At 40.0% G+C, this 20156-nt stretch overlaps 1 protein-coding gene across 4 annotated transcripts in view; it reads left to right on the top strand.

The window, feature by feature from the left end:
• Nucleotides 1–20156, top strand: part of grid1a (glutamate receptor, ionotropic, delta 1a) — a 189153-nt gene that overhangs the window by 151386 nt on the left and 17611 nt on the right. For all 4 annotated transcript variants that reach the window (XM_031873572.1, XM_031873541.1, XM_031873550.1 and 1 more), the window contains exons 6-9: nucleotides 5670–5843; nucleotides 9011–9172; nucleotides 9966–10085; nucleotides 19828–19929. In XM_031873572.1, coding sequence (XP_031729432.1) covers nucleotides 5670–5843; nucleotides 9011–9172; nucleotides 9966–10085; nucleotides 19828–19929 — 558 coding nt within the window. The remainder of the gene's footprint in view (nucleotides 1–5669; nucleotides 5844–9010; nucleotides 9173–9965; nucleotides 10086–19827; nucleotides 19930–20156) is intronic.

Here is a 20156-nt window from a genome sequence, read left to right on the forward strand (position 1 = left end):
TTTCTTTATCTTTTCTGGGTTTTTTTACCATCTGCAACAGTTATGAATCATTCTCCTTTTGTAGCAGCTGCTGGTGAATTCTGAACTCCCACCTTACTACACAGCTATGAAATACGATATACTGTTTCCTGCACTCTGAAGTCCTGTCAGTCTGATCAGATGCAGTCCAGCTGTATCACAAAATCCTGCAGGGTAATAACGGCTTTCCATGTTACCTCTTGCCCCTCTATGCACCGGCAGTCCCTGCGGACAGTTGCTACTGTTCAGCTGCCTGGTCATGACTGAGTTGTGACACTCATTTTAACCAGGTCATCTTGAGGCTGACTGCTGCCCACCCCATCAGCGCCCCTGGGGCTCCTGCCACAGTCAGCGAAGTCTCACATTTCATTCAACTCTCACGACAAAGTGGTTATGCTAATCTGCCACCAGCGGCAACGTGCGGCACGATGAATGTAGCTGTCGAGCTAAAAGTGTGATAAAAGCACAGAGTGAGATGGATAGAGACGGAAAAGGATGATGATGATGAGTGAGTATAATCACAAGTCGGAAAACAATAAGGTGTAACAGTTTAACAGATAAACAAAAAGGAATAAAACTGATCTTTTCAACAAGGATGGCAGGCATTACAGTAGAAAGACAATATTACATGAAGTAACTAATACAGGTATTAGTTTGAAGGCACACATGGAGGTACTCAGTTTAGTCCACAATTTAAAATCACACTTAAGCATAAAGCATAAAGTTGCAGGATGCATCAGAGGCCGAGATATCCTGACCTTTATTACTTAGTATAGGCCAAACTCCAAAACCACAGTTTTCCCCCATTTTGCATCCCAATAGCAGTTTTATTAGACCTTCCCTGACATCCCCGGTTTGTGATTTTCTCAGACTTCATCCAGACCCACGGAATACATTATAAAACATTATAAATATGTAAAATCAATGAAAGCAAAGTGTTTGAGTTCAAAACGATGAACTTGTCTCTCTGTAAACTTGTCTTCAGTTGCAAACATTTCAGTTTGAGACTGACGATATTGCTTTTTAAAACCAAAGGAGTGGGTTTGAATGGCACACAGTTCATGAGCCCTCAGGGTTACGAAACTTACTCAACACACAAATGACCAACATAATGTTTAAAAAAAAAAGAAGAGAAAAATAGCTTTTAAATTTAGTGTAAGAAGTGCAGCTTGATGTGAGCAGGAGGGCGTGGGGACGACAGGCGGGCGTGGGGACGACAGGCGGACATGCGTCTCCCTAAACAAAACCAGGGTGCAGCAGCTGCCAGCAACCCAGAAGGTTGTCTGCCTCTGACACTGTCTAGTGGACTCAGATGGATTGCACATTCTGGGAGAATTTGTTGTTGTTTTTTTTCCCTTCAAAGGCGGGATGGTGACACCTCAGAATGTTTGATGGATTAGGTCGCTGTGTCTGCTGTGACAGACAGAGTCGTGGAGGACAGTCAATATATGACTGATGTCTTGGGTAACTGCCCGTCAAGCAACTGAGATGGAAACCCTTTTTTTCTGACGCAATCGCCGGCATACCAGACTTTGTAAAAGGAAGGTGGATTACCAAAGAGGCCTCTTATAAAAAAAAATATATATACTGTATATATATATATATATATATATATATATATATATATATATATATTCCAATTAGCTTATTGATTACTCAAAGTACTGTATAGCATCACATTTATCAAACCCTGGATTCGCCGTTCAGATTCTTTGTACCATTAACTACAATGAGAATCTATGCAGAAACCCAATTCAGATGTCAAGAAATGATGTACTAACCCACAAATGGTGACCACAGGAGACGTCCTGCTTCATGGTCATGAATCTAAAGGACCCCAGACAGGCGACTCCCTCCACTAACCACCTTATCTAAATGTTACCGCAGTTACAGCCATTTTATGTCAAATCACACACAGCATGTCTCATTGAATAGGACTCACTGCACCGCCAGGCTGAGATGTTCTTTCCATCATGGCAATACAACCCCCAAAACCAACTCGCATATAGATTTAAACACTGCACTACACCGCATGAACAATGAGCTGGGTAATGGGAAGTTTACATAGTTGCACTGTACTTTGAAAATAACGACATTCATTTATTAATTCATGAAATGATGCACATGTCATTCCACCTGATGTTGCATTTGGTATGTCTTGTTCCAATTAAGCAGCAATCTAATCTTAAGTGCTAACACAATCACACAGCTATCCACGTAGGTTAAAGTCAATGTTTCTGCACTCCAGCTGGATTGATGACATTTTTGCCTCGAAATAAACCGGCCGGCATAGAGTTGGTTGGTGCAGCTAATGTTATCTTGATGCAGATCAGATGGTGCAGTGCAATTTGGCATGAAATTGCGTTGCATATCCGCCTGCTCGGGCCACATGTTATTGCAAATGGTCCTTCCTTTGTTTCAGTTAAATTTAAATTCCTTCCCGTTCAAGAGATCATGACCAGTGAGTGGCCAGTCTACTACCTTTCTTTTTCAGTATTTTAAGTAGTGGTGATATGCACTAGAGGATGCACATACATATGATTAACTGAATGCAACTTTTCTAATTCATTGATAATTAATTGGAAACAAGCACTGACTGAAACACATTTCTACTTTACTACATGCTACTGTAGTCGTTGCCTATTTTAACAAAACAAGCTCACGTCAATGCAAACAGACAGGAACTCAATCTCCTGAGATTCCTCCAATTTATTGAAATTTTTTCATCCCCATCCAACCGCTTTACATCCACATCTGCGTACAAAAGCTTTACAATTCCAGCGGCCAGAGGTTGCACTAGTGTTTACATTTCAAGCAATTCAAAAGCCATGAACTTGTGGTGTGCTACAGTTGACAATGATACACCCACCATTGGATATTTTATGAAAAATAACTACTTTGAGTGGCTGGTAACATAGTGCCACTAAATCAGCTGTTTTTTTACTAGCAGTGCTTGAGATTATTATTAATGAAGCCAATAAAACCCTAGCTGATTTATCATTAGCATAACACAGCAGTTTGAGGATCAAAAAAATGAGCCGCTGCTAATGCAGGTCTGTGTGGTTACACAGTAACCTGAGTTAATGTTTCCTACAGTCACTTGCACAGTACATTCAGGCAAACATACATATAATTGCAGATAATTATGCTGGAAAAGACATCCTGCAAAAAGGTCAATGTCGTTATGTACATGTAAGCACTATAGATCTGGTTTATTGTAAAACTCAAGCCTCTGTACATGTGATAAATACTAAATGCAAATCAGTGAAGGCTGTACTTTTTATTATACGATGTCATTTACAGAGTTATCATTCTGTGGTTTGATGTTCAAGAGGAAAGCTTCAATTTCATATAAGCATTGATGTATTGGATATTACAACAAAGATCACTTAAGTTAGAGTATCACAACTCAGCAGAGTGCCTTGTGTTATTTGAGGTTTTAATGTCTTTTTTTTTCTCCATTGCAAAAGGACAATAGGACACCAATTATCCGGTTCTATCAACTGGATAATAAAGTAATCTTGAGGTCATTTTCTTCCCAACTAATTACATTTTTCTCAACACTGAAAGCACATAAAGAAGACTCACTTGAGTTTTGTACAGCTCAAATTATTGTCATACACACTGTGCTTTGCGCTTCTTCCTTGAGTCCCATTACTTCTCAATTTAGTTGCCTGCAGATTCAGAAAGCCCCTCAACTTCTAATTAAATCTTTGTCATGATTACCGGCAATTTTTTTCAATTTATTTCTTGTGAATGATTAATGACAGTGACTGAGCAGCACAAAGAGGATAATCTGTCATCTGAACTTGATTTGTGAATGCATTGTGGCCGCACTGCATCGTATTCACTCAGAAATTTGAGCTGGTTACCTCCAAGGTGCTTGACACCTAAACTGATTCTGTGATAACTCTATGTATTAAAAGCAGTTTATGATGTTATATGCTTGTGACCAGACAGTTAGGAAGTAATATCGTGATTCAATGTGCTATCATAAATCACATACAGTAGATAATGCCTCTCTGGAGTTTCTAAAATCCATGGGCTGACCATTGTAGTCAGAGGCCTTAATTTATCAGTCCTTTGTATTCTTTTTAAATACTAGTTTTGGGTGAATATTGTACAAGTGAAATATATCACGTCGTCTGTACTTTCGCCTCAAACAGAGTTAAAACGGCACGTCAGCCGTGTCCCATTGGTCAGTGTCATTGCCGGGTCAGGTTATGACATAAATGTCACCCGTGATGGTGACAGAACACTTTGGCTGGGTGGCACTGGAAGTTATTAGCTTGGACGTGAGGGTTCGACTCCGTGAACCATGCGGCATAATTTATCTGATTAATGTGTCACAGCAACTTATGAATATTCATAATTTCCACCTGACTGAGTCAGAAAAAGATTCAGAGGATGAAACTAAATTAGCTAGAATTACCTGAGGAGTGTTTTACTAACGCTGTACACAGATGAAAGATCTGGGAATACTGGCTCTGGTTGAAAGAATTCATATAATCAATTTGGTTTGCTTGCCATTAAGCGGTTTTGCATTGAAAATAGAAACATGGAAATGACATGAGATATATGCACATGACAAAAAGGCAGAAAAAGGAACGCGGTTGAAAAGTTAAACCCTTATTTTGTACAAATAATGTGAAAAATCAGTCGGCTGAAATAAGGTAAACACACAAAGTAAGAAGCCAGAAGATATCAGCAGTGAGGGAGGACAGAGAGCAGCAGTAACAACAGAGGGCGATGCAAAATGGAGAGATCAAAACATCTGATAAGGAAAACAGATAGGAAGCATGGATTCAAGCTTGTGTGGTTAAGGAATATATCAACCCAGAGCTCCTTAAGTTTTGACCCGACAGTAACCTCACGGCTTTATCGTCAGATAGTGTATGAACCCAGCATTTCCCAGGAGACCGACTGTCTGCCTCAGCACTGACCGTTGTCCCGCTCTGGAGACAAGCAAGTCGCTCAATGTCTCATGAATATTGATCTGACCCTCCACAGTGTAGATCTCCACCGACACTCCACACGCATCCCCTCACAGAAGAGGGCCAAGGGTCACCGGCACTATTATTGTGAAGGATATACTTGAAATGTTCATTAATTTGTCAATCTGATGTGAATAACAAAATAAGCGGGTTTCTTAGATGATGAATAATATCTTGAAAATGACATGTGACGTTAGCAGTTGATCAAAATGTTCTCTGTGACTTTCGGGTGGTTTTTGAATAGGGTTAACTATAAAATAAACCAATGTTTGGACAGAAATGATATGTGAATTAGGCTTTTGGTTGTTAATACAGTATACACTGGATTTATGTCCTACAAACGACAAGTTGATATTTCTGTCCCTAGCCTCTAACAGTATTCTCCATTTTACTTGTTGGAACTACGTCACTTAATCTCATGTCTAATTGCTCTGTAGCCCTCAAATGTGTCATCTGACATTTCAATTGCTTAGGAAGCAGGCACAGCCAACTCAAACCCCTCTGAGGTGTTGTTTCTTATCCACATTTCCACTCAGAAAAACTGCTTTTCAAAAAATTCACTTTTTGTGTCACGACTCCCCACTGTGCAAAAAATCTCATTAAGATCAAAGGGAAATATTTGCTGAACTAAAGTCCTCATGTTGTCTTCATATTCAGGAGGTGAGTGACGCGGACATCATGGAGCTGGTTCACAGCTCTCTGGGGAGGATGACCATCATTCGTCAGATCTTCCCATTGTGGAGAGACACCAATGTTCGCTGTATGAGGAACAATCATCGCATCTCCTCCCTGCTCTGTGACCCGCAGGAAGGCTATCTGCAGTCCCTGGAGGTAAAAAAAAAAACCACTAAAAGATTTACTGTTGAAGCTCCGGAAAGACAGTCAGTTAGATCACATCATCATGTCAGCTATGGCTTCACAATCCTATTCGTTTTGTTTTATCAAAAGAAAATCTTAAGAATTATTTTCAGAGGACTGGAAGTAGCATTAAAATATGAAAATATGCATTAAAAAAATATAGATGGGAATAGGCAATTGACATGTGGCAGATATTCTTCATTAAAGTAACTGCAGTGATTTATGAAAAAAGAACTGTAATGTAATAAATTGCACCTCACAATCTGTTGAATATGGATAATAATAATCTCTTATTATGTTGTCCCCGGCCTAACCCTATGCCCCATCATATTGAGAACTGTTGACAAAAAAATCCTGCTAAATAACAAGTAAACACAAACAGGATCAAAAGCAGCCTCTTTACCAAAGGTTAGTTAGTGATTTATTCTGTTATGCGCATACAAATGCCCGGCCCACATGAATGCAAGAGACACTAAAAATACCTTTTGCAGGGCTGAAATATGTATCTATATGAACTTACTGTTACTTCTTCATTTCATATTTCAAATAAAGAACGTTGTCTTCCAGGCTCTACAAATAAAATCTGCCACAAAAATGTTCCTTCCCCAAAACACATTTTATAATCCTCTAAACAGAAAAACACATCAGGAATGAAGAGCATTTTTAAGTTACAGCCCTTAAACGTTGTTCTAAGTAATAAAACATGAAGGTCATAGTAATTGTTAGTTTATGTTGTGACACAATACAACATGCTCTGTGTGCAGACAGGGAAAAACATGCACTGTTTTAACTGCGACCAATTTATTTTGAATTCAATCTGTTGTTTTCTACATACAATTTCAAGAAAAAGTATCAAGACATACAAAGGAAATTCTCAAACCTCTCTAAATTCTCCACTGTCCATGCAAATGCACAGTATGTTAGAAACAGTCACAGATTCACCAACAGAAGCTGTTTTCAATGGCTAATGTACAACATGGAAGCAGGATGATGAATTAGGTGTATTGAGTATTTGACCAATGGCAAGGTCGTATTTTTCTTGTTATTTGTTTCCCGTTTGTTGCGAGTATTTATAGGACAGCGATGTTGTGCTTCAGCAACAACCGCCGTGTTTCATCCACTTTCTCCAGCAGCCAACAGGATGGATGCTTGTTATCAGCCGGAGTGGCAGAACCGTAAAACAAGCTAAATGTGTTGTTGTTGTTTTTGTGATCTGTGTACAGCACATGTGCTCTAATGGATTATGAATGTCATTCCTGCTTGATCACATGTTTTTCACATTTTCAGACTTTACAGCATGCAGCCATGGTGTAGGACGGTATAGAGAAGCATCTGCCAAGTGCCACATGAATATAAATATTAACTGATTATGTATGGAACTGAATATAGATTAAATTCCAAAGATAAGGCAATTACAAGGGACATGATTGTCCATGAATATAAATGACTTGAGCTCAGTGGGACTGGGAAATAACTGGCAAAACAGAGTAATATATAGTTTGAATCTAAGTAAAAGCTTGTTTTTCCAATAACGTGCAAATCTATTTAAAACTGCACATATCCAAATTGTAGATAGCCTAAAAACAACGTATTATTTGTTAATAAATTACTGAACAAGCTTAACAAAGGCTTTCATTGTGGAAAGTACTCTACCCTCTTAAAGAGATTACATTATGCTGTCTATGATTTGTACTAAGAACTGGTTAACCAGGAACCGAAGCTGAGGTAAATTCTGTGCCACTGAGAGCCAATAAAGGAAGATATGCCCTTTAGCACAATTACAGCTTTGTAATGTATCTACTATTGCACAATGCCATTTTACTTTACTACCTTACTCACCCTGCCACCTGCTATAGTGAGTCAAGAGTGCCTCCTTACACCTCTTAAACTTTTATTTTGCTTAATCCATCTGGAGTGTTATAGCCGAGTTCTAATGAAACGTTTATGTTCCTTTTTTTAGCCATACTCCGGACAGATGGCAAAAACCATGTGGCGTGTGCACCCACAGTTTTCAATAATTCACATGAAAGAGGGTTAAATATCGGGTGATGGCATTGCGAGCATTCATCAGAATAGTTACACTGAGGAGATTGCAATGCCTTTCCTGCTCTAATCCCTTTCACAGGCACCCAGCTGCGGTCTAACCTTAGATACCCAGAGCTACTGCATTGCGTTACATGTGGACTTTGCTCCTGACTGAGTGACCTTAAGGCAAGTCAACTTGACTTGTGTGATGTCCTACCACTGAGAGGCTTGGACTGAAGTCTAAAGGTGTCATGAACTGAATGCCTGGAGTGGCATCAAGTATTGCTTCCATGGATCTTCTGTTGTGGGAGAATTTGACTTGACTTGACCCAGAGGACCTATCAAATCCACTGTCACACTAAGACAGGAGGGGTAGACATGTATACTGACAGGGTGCACTGAAGTCAGAGGGAGACAGTTGGACTGATGGCAGCTCTGAAATTCATTTGACGGAGGATGATTGAACCAGAAATCATTTTAGTTTTGCCGCTCTCTTGATTTCAGATTACACCTTTGACTCCTGCTGTATCAGTACAACCCTCTGATTGTTCTGCAAATTGACCTCGGTGCTTCACCAGAATGTTTCCTGCAAGTGCAAACATGTGGACATTCAGGGGGAGGTTGCCGATGACTTGTCTTTGCTATCTTTTAACGTGAATGAGAAAGGAACTGTGTCTCCATTTCGACACCAAAAGACAACCATAACATTGACAGACAACATAAAAAAACAGCTGAAGACAAGCTTTTATCCCCCACTGACAATTTTATTTTGTATTTCACCATCATAATGGCAGCCGGCATGTCGGGACCACAAACACTAGAGACGGTTGTATTACACGTTTTGTTTGGTTCGGTATAAAAAAGCGTAATGAGGGGTCTTCTTTAGCAGTATTGCATGATCTCTGTATGAAGAAGGGATTATGATATGAGAGGTCCTCACAGGACCGGACTGAAAAACAAGTGCTTTTATGTCACTGCTTCACTCATAAGGGTTCACCATGGGGCTGAGTTATATTTATGGGGGCCCAAAAAAATAATATTGCTTTTTTTTTTATTGTATCCAGAGTTTGCGATTGGTTCTATGTATTGAAATTGCTTGTTTTTGACTCCAACAGGTGTCCAATCTCTACCTGTATGACAGTGTTTTGATGCTAGCCAACGCCTTCTACAGAAAACTGGAGGACAGGAAGTGGCACAGTATGGCCAGCCTTAACTGCATGAGGAAGTCCACTAAGCCATGGAATGGAGGATGGTCTATGTTGGACACCATCCAAAAGGTATTTGAGTTGGAACCACTTTTTTCTTGCTTAACAAAGCTGCTGCTTTATAAGTGCTGTTTTGTAAGAAATGGTGAACGATAGCTTCTGCAAAATGAATGATTAAATTGATAGGTATGTTAAAAAAAAAAGATTTATTCAGTCAAATACTCCAGTGAACTGCTATGATCCCTTGCTTGTGTATAACCCTCTCCGTTTTCTCAATGAAATAAGGCTGCACCCTATAAAGTGCCTTGGTTTCATCCATCTCATTCTGATAATGGAATTTTTCATTGTTGCAAAGTCACGCTGCTTTAATCTCAAGTGTGACATACAGTAACATGACCGAGCGGGGTATGAAGAAAAACAAAGAAGGGATGCTCTTGTCATATTGTTGTGTTGACGTCATTCAATTCGAACATCAACTAGATTCAATTTATTTGTTTCCCGCACATTTCAAACCTAATTAAAAAATGTACCAGAATTTGTCATGAAAGGTGGTTTTACCTCGCCGACAAAACACAATTAGTCTGAATCCAATGGTATAAGTGATGGTGAACAACTGTAAAAACTTACTCTTGATGATTATATACGGATTATAATATATACATGATCTATAAGTGTCACAGTTTACATTTGTTCCCCGACATAGTATGCTTTATACCGTTCAGTGCATGTACTAATTAATGCTCGCAGGCTATTTATCTTCGCCTACACCTTACGGGACAAAAACACAAATGCAATTAAACACCGACATCACTGCTACTGTCTTTGTGACATCTTAAACAGTAACTTCTACTTGTTGTTGCTACAGGGACGGATCAGTGGCCTGACAGGAATGATGGACTTCCGCACTGAAGGCTCTAATTCCCATGTGCAATTTGAGATTCTTGGAACCAGCTACACTGAGACATTTGGGAAAGATGTGAAACGGGTCAGTCCAAAATATAATTTATATTATATGTACACACACACATATATACTGTATATAAGTGTCTGTAAAGGAAAAATATCAGATCGATATGATAGTCATAATTATTTTTCTTACCTTAGCCTCCAGTAGCTCCTTAGGGTATTGTCAGCAATAACTGTGTAGCTGTGCTATTAGTTAGCGTACTGGATTGTAATCTACAGTAGTATTCCTTTCTCATTTCACAAAGTTAGGCAACTGTGCCAGTTATATACTGTATGCATTAGACCACAGACGATTCGATTTGAGCTTCTGAACTGAACTTCATTTTTCTTGGTAGATGCAATTTTCCTCTGACTTACATAACTGTCCATTCTGTATGTTGAGGAAACAGCAGGTACTGTGAAAGCACTGATGAAAATAGCTTTTCTAAGACATTGTCTCAATGCGACCACTTACTGCGTGAGGAGAGAAATAACAGTGAAATTAAACTATTTCTCATTTTCTAAAATCCCACCTGCAAACCTCTTAAGTGTAGGTACTCAATTCCAGTCCTTAATAACTGGTGTCGTGCAGGGTTTTAGTTCCTCTCTAATAGCGTATTATGCAAGCTGTGGCTGATTTACTACCAGGGAGGTAAAAAAGACCTGCAGGACACCTGTCCTCGAGCATCAGAATTAAGTACCACTTCCAGTAGAAATCATAGGGGTCCATTAGAGTGCCTGATAGGAAAAAATACTGAAAGGCATCCAACCGTCCATTGATTTTGCTTGTAATATTTTTTCATAGACCACTGGTTCTTAATCCTTATGTTCAATATCTTGCATTTCTTTCTTTCTGGGATGTGCAATAAATGAACTAGATTGGAATCAGCCTTACTCTGATCTCTGAGAACCCTTGGTTGCTGTGCGTAACATTTGGCAGAGAGCTGTCAGGTGTCAGGTTGCCCTCTAGTGGAGATCCTGAATTAACCAGATCAGTCGGCTATAATCTTCCATTTCACCACACCAACACATCCCAGCTTGGATGATCTGACATTTAGAATGAATAAACTTTACTCACAACCGAGTGTGTTTGTTTTTGCAAAAACAAAACATAGCACTTCCACTTCACCTTTGACTTTTGTCAGAGTATATTTCATCTGTGGTTGCGGGTTGAGCATAGACATTTTAAAAATAACGAGCAGGCTGTATGAACTGATCATGAAGTCTTGACTGAGAAACTGGTCTGTTCTTTGAGTGTTGCAGTGAAAGATGGAGAGCATTATTTGTGGACTCCTCTCTTAGCTGTAATTTGTTTATCGCTGTGGATGTCCTGATTCAGTCAGGGACTTCTTGCAGAATGAAGAGGAATTGAGTTTCTTGGCAATCTATGTAGAGCAGGACTGACCAGAAGCGGTAATGAAGATTTAATCACCACTCGGCCAAACTGAAATCATGAAGCCAATTCATCATAATGTGGCCATTAGGGTGAGCTGGGAAGAGACGCACTGTTTACACACATGCACAGGAACATACATACACTTTCATGAACACCAGCAGAGTCACACTTTTAGACACAGAGAGCCACACACAAACAGCGGATCCCCAGAGCACATTAACACACTAACATGTATTGCTTTGGATCTCAGTCACTAAGAGCATGCAGCCAGGCAAACAGACAACAGAGGCCAGGGAGCACACTAATATGTGGGCGATTGTATCTCACAATTATTAGAGGAAAAGAGGACAGCAAGGCCAGATAATAGGATGACAAATGCATTCAGTGCAGCTGTTCATTACCTGGCATGTGTATATATATATATATTTACACTTGACAGAACCATATACTGTGAAAACACAGGCACAATGTAGTCATGTACAGCTCCTCTCTGTTCTCTATAATACACAGGTGTGAAACTCAAGGCCCGCGGGCCGAATCCGGCCCGCCACGTCATTTTATGTGGCCCGCGAATCCACCAGCAATTTATTTTGGAAAAAAAAATTTAAATTAGACTTCAAAATAAAAATACCCCCATGGTCGAAATTATGAGATAGAAAGTTGAAATTATGAGATAGCATGTTGTCTGTGTACCGACATTAAAACTATCACAACAGGTGGACAGGAGAGGGAACAGCCCGTAAAGAGGTTTTCCAACAAGTGATTGAGTTGAAAAAGATTGACAAATAATCCCAAAATTTCCACGAAGAGAAAAATTGATGCAGAGGGAAGAAAATGTAATTTAAGACGGGAAAGCGAATACATGTCTGTGCTTCAAGGAGAACAACGGGTCTGTCTTCAGTGTTATGATGCGTGTCGGTGATGAAGGATACAATTCACGTCGGCATTTTGACACCAAACACGGAGCTAAATTTAGCCTCCAAGAAAAACATGATTGTCCAAGAATTAAAAGGCAGACTGCAATCACAGCAGAATATATTTACAAAAGCTACAGCCCAGTGCACGCTAAAGGTATGTGAGCAGGTGAGCTCCGACCAGATACAGACTTTTACAAAAGTCAGTTTGTGAAGAAACACCATCGCAGACCGAGTTCAGGAACTAGCAGCAATCTAACAACACAGCTAGCTAAGAGACGAGATACATCATCTATCAATGTTTGTAAGAGGCCCAAGGCAGACTTGACTCTCAGTGAGGAGCTCTTGGATGTAGCTGCCATGCACGGGACGACGGCAGGGAGGGACATTAGTGATGCAGAGAGGTGACAAAAATAGCTTTGAACAACGTTAATGTCATAACTTGTGTTTGATGATATTTGTCTTTGTTATTTTCTTTAAAAGTTTGATCTTTGATAGAGTAATGTGGGTTTATTATCCCTAAATTAAAATTATTCATGTTATAATAACAGAAATGTGCTGAAATATCATTTTACATTTATATAACTGCATGTACAATATTTTTACACTTGAATAAACAATAATCAAAAGCAGAGACAGTTATTTAACAATATGTTAGGAGTAGTTACAGTTAAACAGTCTTACAGTTACAACCGGCCCTTTGAGGGAAACATGATGCTGATGTGGCCCGGAGTGAAAATGAGTTTGACACCCCTGCTATAATAGGATGTTTATATATACATTGCTTAAGTTGTGTAAAACTGATGTCCATCAAGAAAGGCCACCTCTGCAACGTACTACACTATCATGTTGTCAGGTCTATGTGTTTCTTTGAGTGCAGTTGAACAGTGATTTAATATTGTCACCCTCCCCCTACCCACATCCACCTCTCAGAGCCCAGCTCATTTTGTCCCCCTCTCGTCCCTCTTTTATCTTTTCCTCTCATCTCATCTCCCATCCTGTCCTCTCTGCTCCCATCTTCTCTTCTTCCCTAACCCTTTCTCCCCATTTCTCAGCCCTGCTTTCCTTCCTCTCCATCATCGTTTATCTGCATTCAGTCCATTTTCTCCCCAGCCTGATAGCTCTTAGATGAGGCGTCTTTCTGGTTAGACACTGTAATGAAGACTGAAATACTATTTCCTGGATGGCTACTGTGAGTTTTCTCCACCATCCAGTGCTGCAGCAGAGTGATCGATGCTGTTGTTGTTGTTTTGGTTTCCCAGTTTGCTCTTATTGATGTGTCAGCTCGTCTCTAAGCAGATATTGCTAATGACTTCCAGCTTACGCAAAGCTCTTCATGGAGAAAAGTAAATTCACTTGTATGTAATTGTTCCTCCTAGCCAGGCATCTTGCATGCATCATGCAGTAGTTATCTTTCTAATGTGTCTGCAGTGCTGTCATTGTTACATTAATCAAAATTGCATTTTTAGTGACATTTTTGCTATTCTATAAAAAAACATCATCATAATGATGTTTGTCTTCTTAATGTAGGACATTGCCTCTGAAATGGCCAGCTCAAAATTATTCTTATTATATTTTCTGGTGGCAAAGTGCATCAAATTATAGGGTTTAATAGAGCCTATCACATGCTATATGATGTCATTTCTAAATAGCCTAACCTGTGCTGGAAATAATATATGACCTGGCTGTCTGAGGTCTGTGCCATTAGCTTTACAAATAGAAGAAAAGAAAAACAGCCTCAAGTTTAAAAGTTATGAGAAATGATTTCTGCTGTTGTGGCTCAGCCAGCTACAACGCCACTGTCAGTACAATGTTTGAAATTGAAAGGAGCCTGTAATTTGTGTTGCTCACTACATGATTATTGCCATCTTTGCCCAGGTAGCCAAAATGGCCTAATCAGCAGCAGCCTGAATGTCTGGTAGCTAGATCGTTGCCATATTTAAAGAATAACATATCCCAATCAGTGCAAGTATCCATCCAATTCTGGTTGCCAACACTGGTCCAAAGCTAGCCCAAGTACAGTGAACTGGAGCTGATTCTTACCCTAAATAAGCCCAAGTCAACTACCTCCAAAAACACAGCCAAATCTGGCAGCCGTGTATTGGCCAGAACCGGCTCACATATCTTCCTTAGGTGCCAGAACAGAGCCAAGGGTAAGGACGCTCCAATCAGGATTTTCAGGGCCGCTCACTGATTGCTGAAATCAGTATCGGCTGGTACGGATCGCAGGGTCTATTTGAAGCCTTCTATTTATGGTGTAGCATTATTAGTTGATTCAGCTGTTCTTAACAACATTGTAATATTAAAAGATGAGAAAGTATCATGAATTGACAACTAATTATTTTTTTCATGTGTAACACATTCCACTCTCGCTCTTAGAGACACGTACTCTCATAATCCCTTTTTCATACAGAGATCATGCACTACTGCTAAAGAAGACTTTTATGCTTTTTTACACCGAACCAAACAAAATGTGTAATACAACCGTCTCTAGTGTTTGTGGTCCCGACATGCCGGCTGTCTTGTTTGCAGACACGTTGATTCGACAACCTCTACTGCCTGCTTAGCAGCAGAGCAACAATGTTATACAGAACAGCAAGGCAGAACAATAGCACAACAGTCCTGTCTTAAACAGGCTGTGTTAAAGGGGCTTTAGAGATGCAACTCACAACACCGGTGATGCCATTCAAGCAGCGCAAAAAGAAATTGTATGCAACATCTGATCGGCACTTGAGACCGGCCTTTATGGAGTCTGTTGGGCCAAGAGGCTGACTCTTGATTGCAATCGACCATGCGGGTTGGATGACAGGACAGATTTTTCTTATTGCCCATCACCATCCCTTCAACCAGTGATCGTTGATGTATTCGGATGTAATGGTGGAGGTCACATTGGCTCCATGTGCCACCTTGCTTGTTGCGTCTACCAGCGTCTAACAACTGCAGTTGTTCAAAGCTGATGTATTTGTGCTATTGCTCAACCCTGCATTAAATCGTCTCTAAAGCCAACAACTGATCTGCAGGGGGTTGCTAGGGCTGTTGATCCAATGAATAATTTGCCAGGCACAGAGATTTCTAGCTTTCAGGAACTCTACTCTCTGGCTCCTACAGTTTTTGAAACCTCCCCTGGCTGCTGAGATTTTCACCTGCAGGAAGATAAAGAACAGCACTGGGCCAGCAGCTCGTATTTTATGAGCCAAAATATTTTCATCACTCCATTTTACCAATTTGCACGGTCAAATTGTAATGGAATTTTTCCATATCCAATTAAACAGTGTGGGAAACAATGTTAGACTGGTCGAGTTATTATGCCACAGAAAATTAAATGAAACAAGGTAACTGAATTTTAATTGTTTGCAAATTGCGTTTTCTCACAGTCTGCATTTAAAGGAAAGCATTTAAGTGGCAGATCGTCTTAGTTTATTGTCTCTCATGTTGTCTAATCCATCATGGAATAGATGTTACCAGCCATATCATCATCCAGTTCACTTGAAATGCACAGCATCACCTAGTCACCACAATCAGAAAATCACTGTTTTATTATTAATTTTGCATCCTTCTCACTGTCGTATGTTTCTTTTTAGACTGCAACACTTTTTTGAAGCCGACAGCCACAGCTCTCTTTCTATCTTTCTTCTGTCTTGCATGCAGCAATTAAGCATGTTGCATTAAGCAACATGCTAATACTGAGATGGTAGAGGATCACTCTTCCTGCTTTTACAGCACTGATCTAACTGCTGATACAGATACTCTTTGCTCTTTGCTCCACGATAACACATTGTATTTTAAAAGCTATGTACGGGGAACTGCAGTAAATACATGCGGGAATGAAGGAAAACTGCACAAATGTGATCATGGAGAGCTTTTATTGTCATGGTACAGTTTTCTTATTGTGTGTTTCTCTGAGTGATTTCCTTTAAAAAGAGGAATTAGCTGACTTCATCTCATTTACTCTCCATTTCTTTTAATCGTAGATAGTAACCCACAATATGCAAAAACTCTTGGGAGACTCACTGCCCAGCGACCTACCCTTAACCATTTATGGTCAAAGCCTGTCCTTAACCATCAGCAATTGTGGAGCACCATCTAGACACCTTTCTCTTTAGAATGTTACTGTTCTTTGTTATTTTACTCTCTTTTTCTGACTTAGTGGTATAAAGTGAATCCTGCCTTATGTGGTTCAATGCACACTTAAACCCACAATCTGTTCACAGTCTTGTCAATCCAGTCGGTGTTTCAGACAAAGGATTGTGGGTCAATAAGAAGATCGGTAGCATGACGCACTGCTAGGAGGGGAAAAGAAGAAGCAGAATAGCAGCAAATTGCTCAAACTGTGGTCCCGTGTTCATAATGATCCACTTTATATGGTTCCTTGAAAGAGCGCTTTCTATACAATTTTGAGGATATACTGTCGAGATAGTTGAAGCGCTTTGAATCCAGGGATATTTGACTTCCATCCCTTTGTCCTTTTCAAATGGTCATTCGCATTTGCTCATCCCCATTACAGATGATTATTTTAAGATATTGAGCATCATAACCATTACCTAAATAGCGGCCCTGTTATTATTGTGACTTTTCCAACAGGATTTTCCTTGGCTCGATATTCTCCTTTGCGCTGTAGAGTAAAAAACAAAGCATATAGTTATAGGAGGGATCAACCTAACCTCACTTACATGAGGTACAGTACACTCTTGGTGACTGATTGCTCAAAGGAAGACTATCTAAAACTTAAATCCTCAATGAGCTGACACAGCAGAGACAAAGCTAAAAAAGCTTTTTGAGATATGGCAAGCACCAAAATATTTTTTTCTTTCATGTATCGTTAAGCATTATTTTTATATAATACTTCCATTCCCAGTAAAAATATACATCCTGTTTCAGAGTCATGTCCTTGAAAATCTGGTAATCAAAGATCACAGTGTGTCTAGTGAAGTGCTACTCGTTCATATGCAGGTGGTTTGGCTGTGCTGTATGTATTGTGTGCGTGACCTTCCCAGTGGCGTGCTGGTGTGCAAAGCTCTGTGAAGTAGAAGTATTCCTCTTTAGTGTTCTTCAGTTTACAGAGCAGAGATTGCTCCGTGTTTTCCATGGAGGACAAAGTTGCTCATGGAGAAAATAGTCCCCTGTGAAGCAGGCAACGCAGAATGACATTTTGCCTCTACACACACACACACACACACACACAGAACATGGCTGGACACAGTCGGATACATCTGCATACACAGATGAACAAGTTGACAAGCTATTACAATTAAATAGTGCAGTATTGTACTCATTATCAAATCAACACAGCTTGCTGAGCAAAGTTCAGGGCAGCTTTGTTAATACATACTGCATAACCTTATTTACAATGAACAGCTCCATGACTAACTAATCTCCACGTTGTTGACGTGCACACAATGCTCAGATAAAGCCCGAGGAAGGCACATTTCATTAGTGACATCCTGAATGGGGAGAAAATAGCTTACGTACACCCACACAAGCTGGAAGGTTATAAACATGATTCACCAGCAATTTGCGGTGAGGCTATACACAGCAGTGTACCTTTTAAGACTTAGCTATTGGTGACGTTTCTGGCAAGCCTCTTTCATTGCCTCGCGTGCTTTTATTTCCTTTACAGTTGAGCCTTTGTTTCTGCCTTGTGTATCTGTGGTAATTGTTGTTTCCTCTTGATTGTATAATCATTTTCCTTTGCAAATGGTGACATTTCTGTTCATTTCGTTTTTCCTCATCAATCTCCAATGAGAGCTGAAATGGAACATCACATGAATACAAAAATTCTGACAATATGCTCAGTTTTTTTGACTGATATTTCCAGGCTCAAACCCAACTGCCTATGTCCAATCAAGTAAAAGAGCAAAGCAGTCTCGACATTTCATGAAGCAAGAGTTGAAAGCAGGACTTGTGATGAAATCTTAAAGCTTAAAAATATCTTTACTCCTGTTTTGATCTCTGTTACCGTTCTTTAATATTGAATGAAATGTCCAGATCCATCTTCTCAACAGTCTTTCAGCATTTTGTATAAACCTTCCCTCACTGACGAAAGTGAGTCGTACACACAAAATTCAGCTGGATGTAATTGTACCAAAATGAGATACTAATGCAGTTTCTCCCAGTCAGAAATGATCTCCTTTTAACTCAAGCACTGATAGTTTGGCAGCAGTAGCATATAGTGAGTGATTAAGACGTAAACAATAATGTATATTTAAATAATTGTTTGTATGGAAATATGTGCTCTTATATTTAGGTAACTAGATTTAGTAGAAATGGCAGGTAGAATATGAGAAGACCACAGTGATGGACTGTGACTCAGTGGTAGAGCGGGTCGTCCTTCAATCAGAGGATCGGCGATTCGATCCCCGTCTCAGCTAGTCCACGTCGATGTGTCTTTGTCACTTTACCCCAAAAATCTCTCCCGTAGACTGTGGCTACGGTGTATGAATGGGTGTGAATGTTAGACAGTTCTGGGCAGGTGGCACGTTGCATGGTAGTGTATGAATGGGTGTGAATGGCTGAATGATGAATGGCGCTTTCAGTGGTCGGAAGACTAGAGAAGCGCTATGCAAGTCCATTTAACATTTAGTGATCCCAAAATAAAAAAGCTAGAACAAAAACAAAAGATAAATTTGCATTGAGAGATAAAAAATAAAAAAAGCAATCTGCCTAATAATGACGTCTCTTTCATCGTTGTGGAGTACAGTGTGTTTTCAGTGGGAAAGGTATCTCGATGAGGACCCTGCCGATGGGGCTCATGTGCTGCAGACTGAGATGTGCTGTGGCCCGAACGGGCCCGTTGTTTGGCCCGGAGCCACCATTCTTGTCCTGTCAGCTCAAATCTCATTGACCACTCCAAATGGTTTGTCAGATCCTTCAGAATCCTTGTTCAGCTCCCAGCACTGATTAAGAATTTAACAAACATCAGCTTCACGACTTGAGACATAGCTCACAACGTTGACAGCGTGGAATGAGAGATTTAAAGGTGAGGGGTAGTTTAGATTCATGAAACAAACTCAAACTCACGTGACATTTCTTTCTGCGTTTTTTTTGTACTTCTGCTCCTCCCTCCTTCCTCATCACCATCATCATCATCATCATCATCATCACCATGACCTCCATCTATATTATTACCGGTAAAGTATTCTGTATTGCTGACAAAGTGTGACAATACAGTTCAGCATGTAGTGGTGGAGCTTGAATAGAGGTTCCAAATAGCATACTAATGGCTGGCGCTTGTTGTCTTGGTAACCAGCTCAGATTTTAGCATAGACATTAGCCACTCAGTGTTGAATGTCACTACAAACTGTCAGACAAATGGCAGATAGGACGATCACATCACTTACAACTCTGCCACTTTGTTATCTTGCTACTCATTATTTACGAACGAGGTGTTCGGCACCTTTTGAGTCTCAGAGACCTGCTCCATTTTGATCTATTTTCCCCATCCATCTGATGTTTTTTCTCTTCCTCCCAATTAGCTGGCGTCTTGGGACTCTACTCGTGGTTTGAACGGTAGCCTGAAGGAGAGTCGGATAGAGAGTGGCATGCAGGGAGTGACGCTGAAGATTGTAACATTACTGGTAAGTTGTGGGAGTACAATGAAACTATGAACACTTGACCTGAGTAGGCAAACACCACAGTATAGAGGAAACACATCCAATAGGTTGTTTGTTACACCCACATATTAAGCAACACACTTAAACATAATACAGTGAAATACAGGCTCTGTTCACTTTTTGAAAATGTACTGCAATAAACAAAAGTTTCTAGTTTCTACTGGGTTCAGTGAGCTGTTATCACAGAAGTA

Source organism: Anarrhichthys ocellatus, unplaced genomic scaffold (assembly GCF_004355925.1).
Source record: "Anarrhichthys ocellatus isolate YVR2014 unplaced genomic scaffold, GSC_Weel_1.0 scaffold3, whole genome shotgun sequence".
Classification (NCBI taxonomy): Eukaryota; Metazoa; Chordata; class Actinopteri; order Perciformes; family Anarhichadidae; genus Anarrhichthys; species Anarrhichthys ocellatus.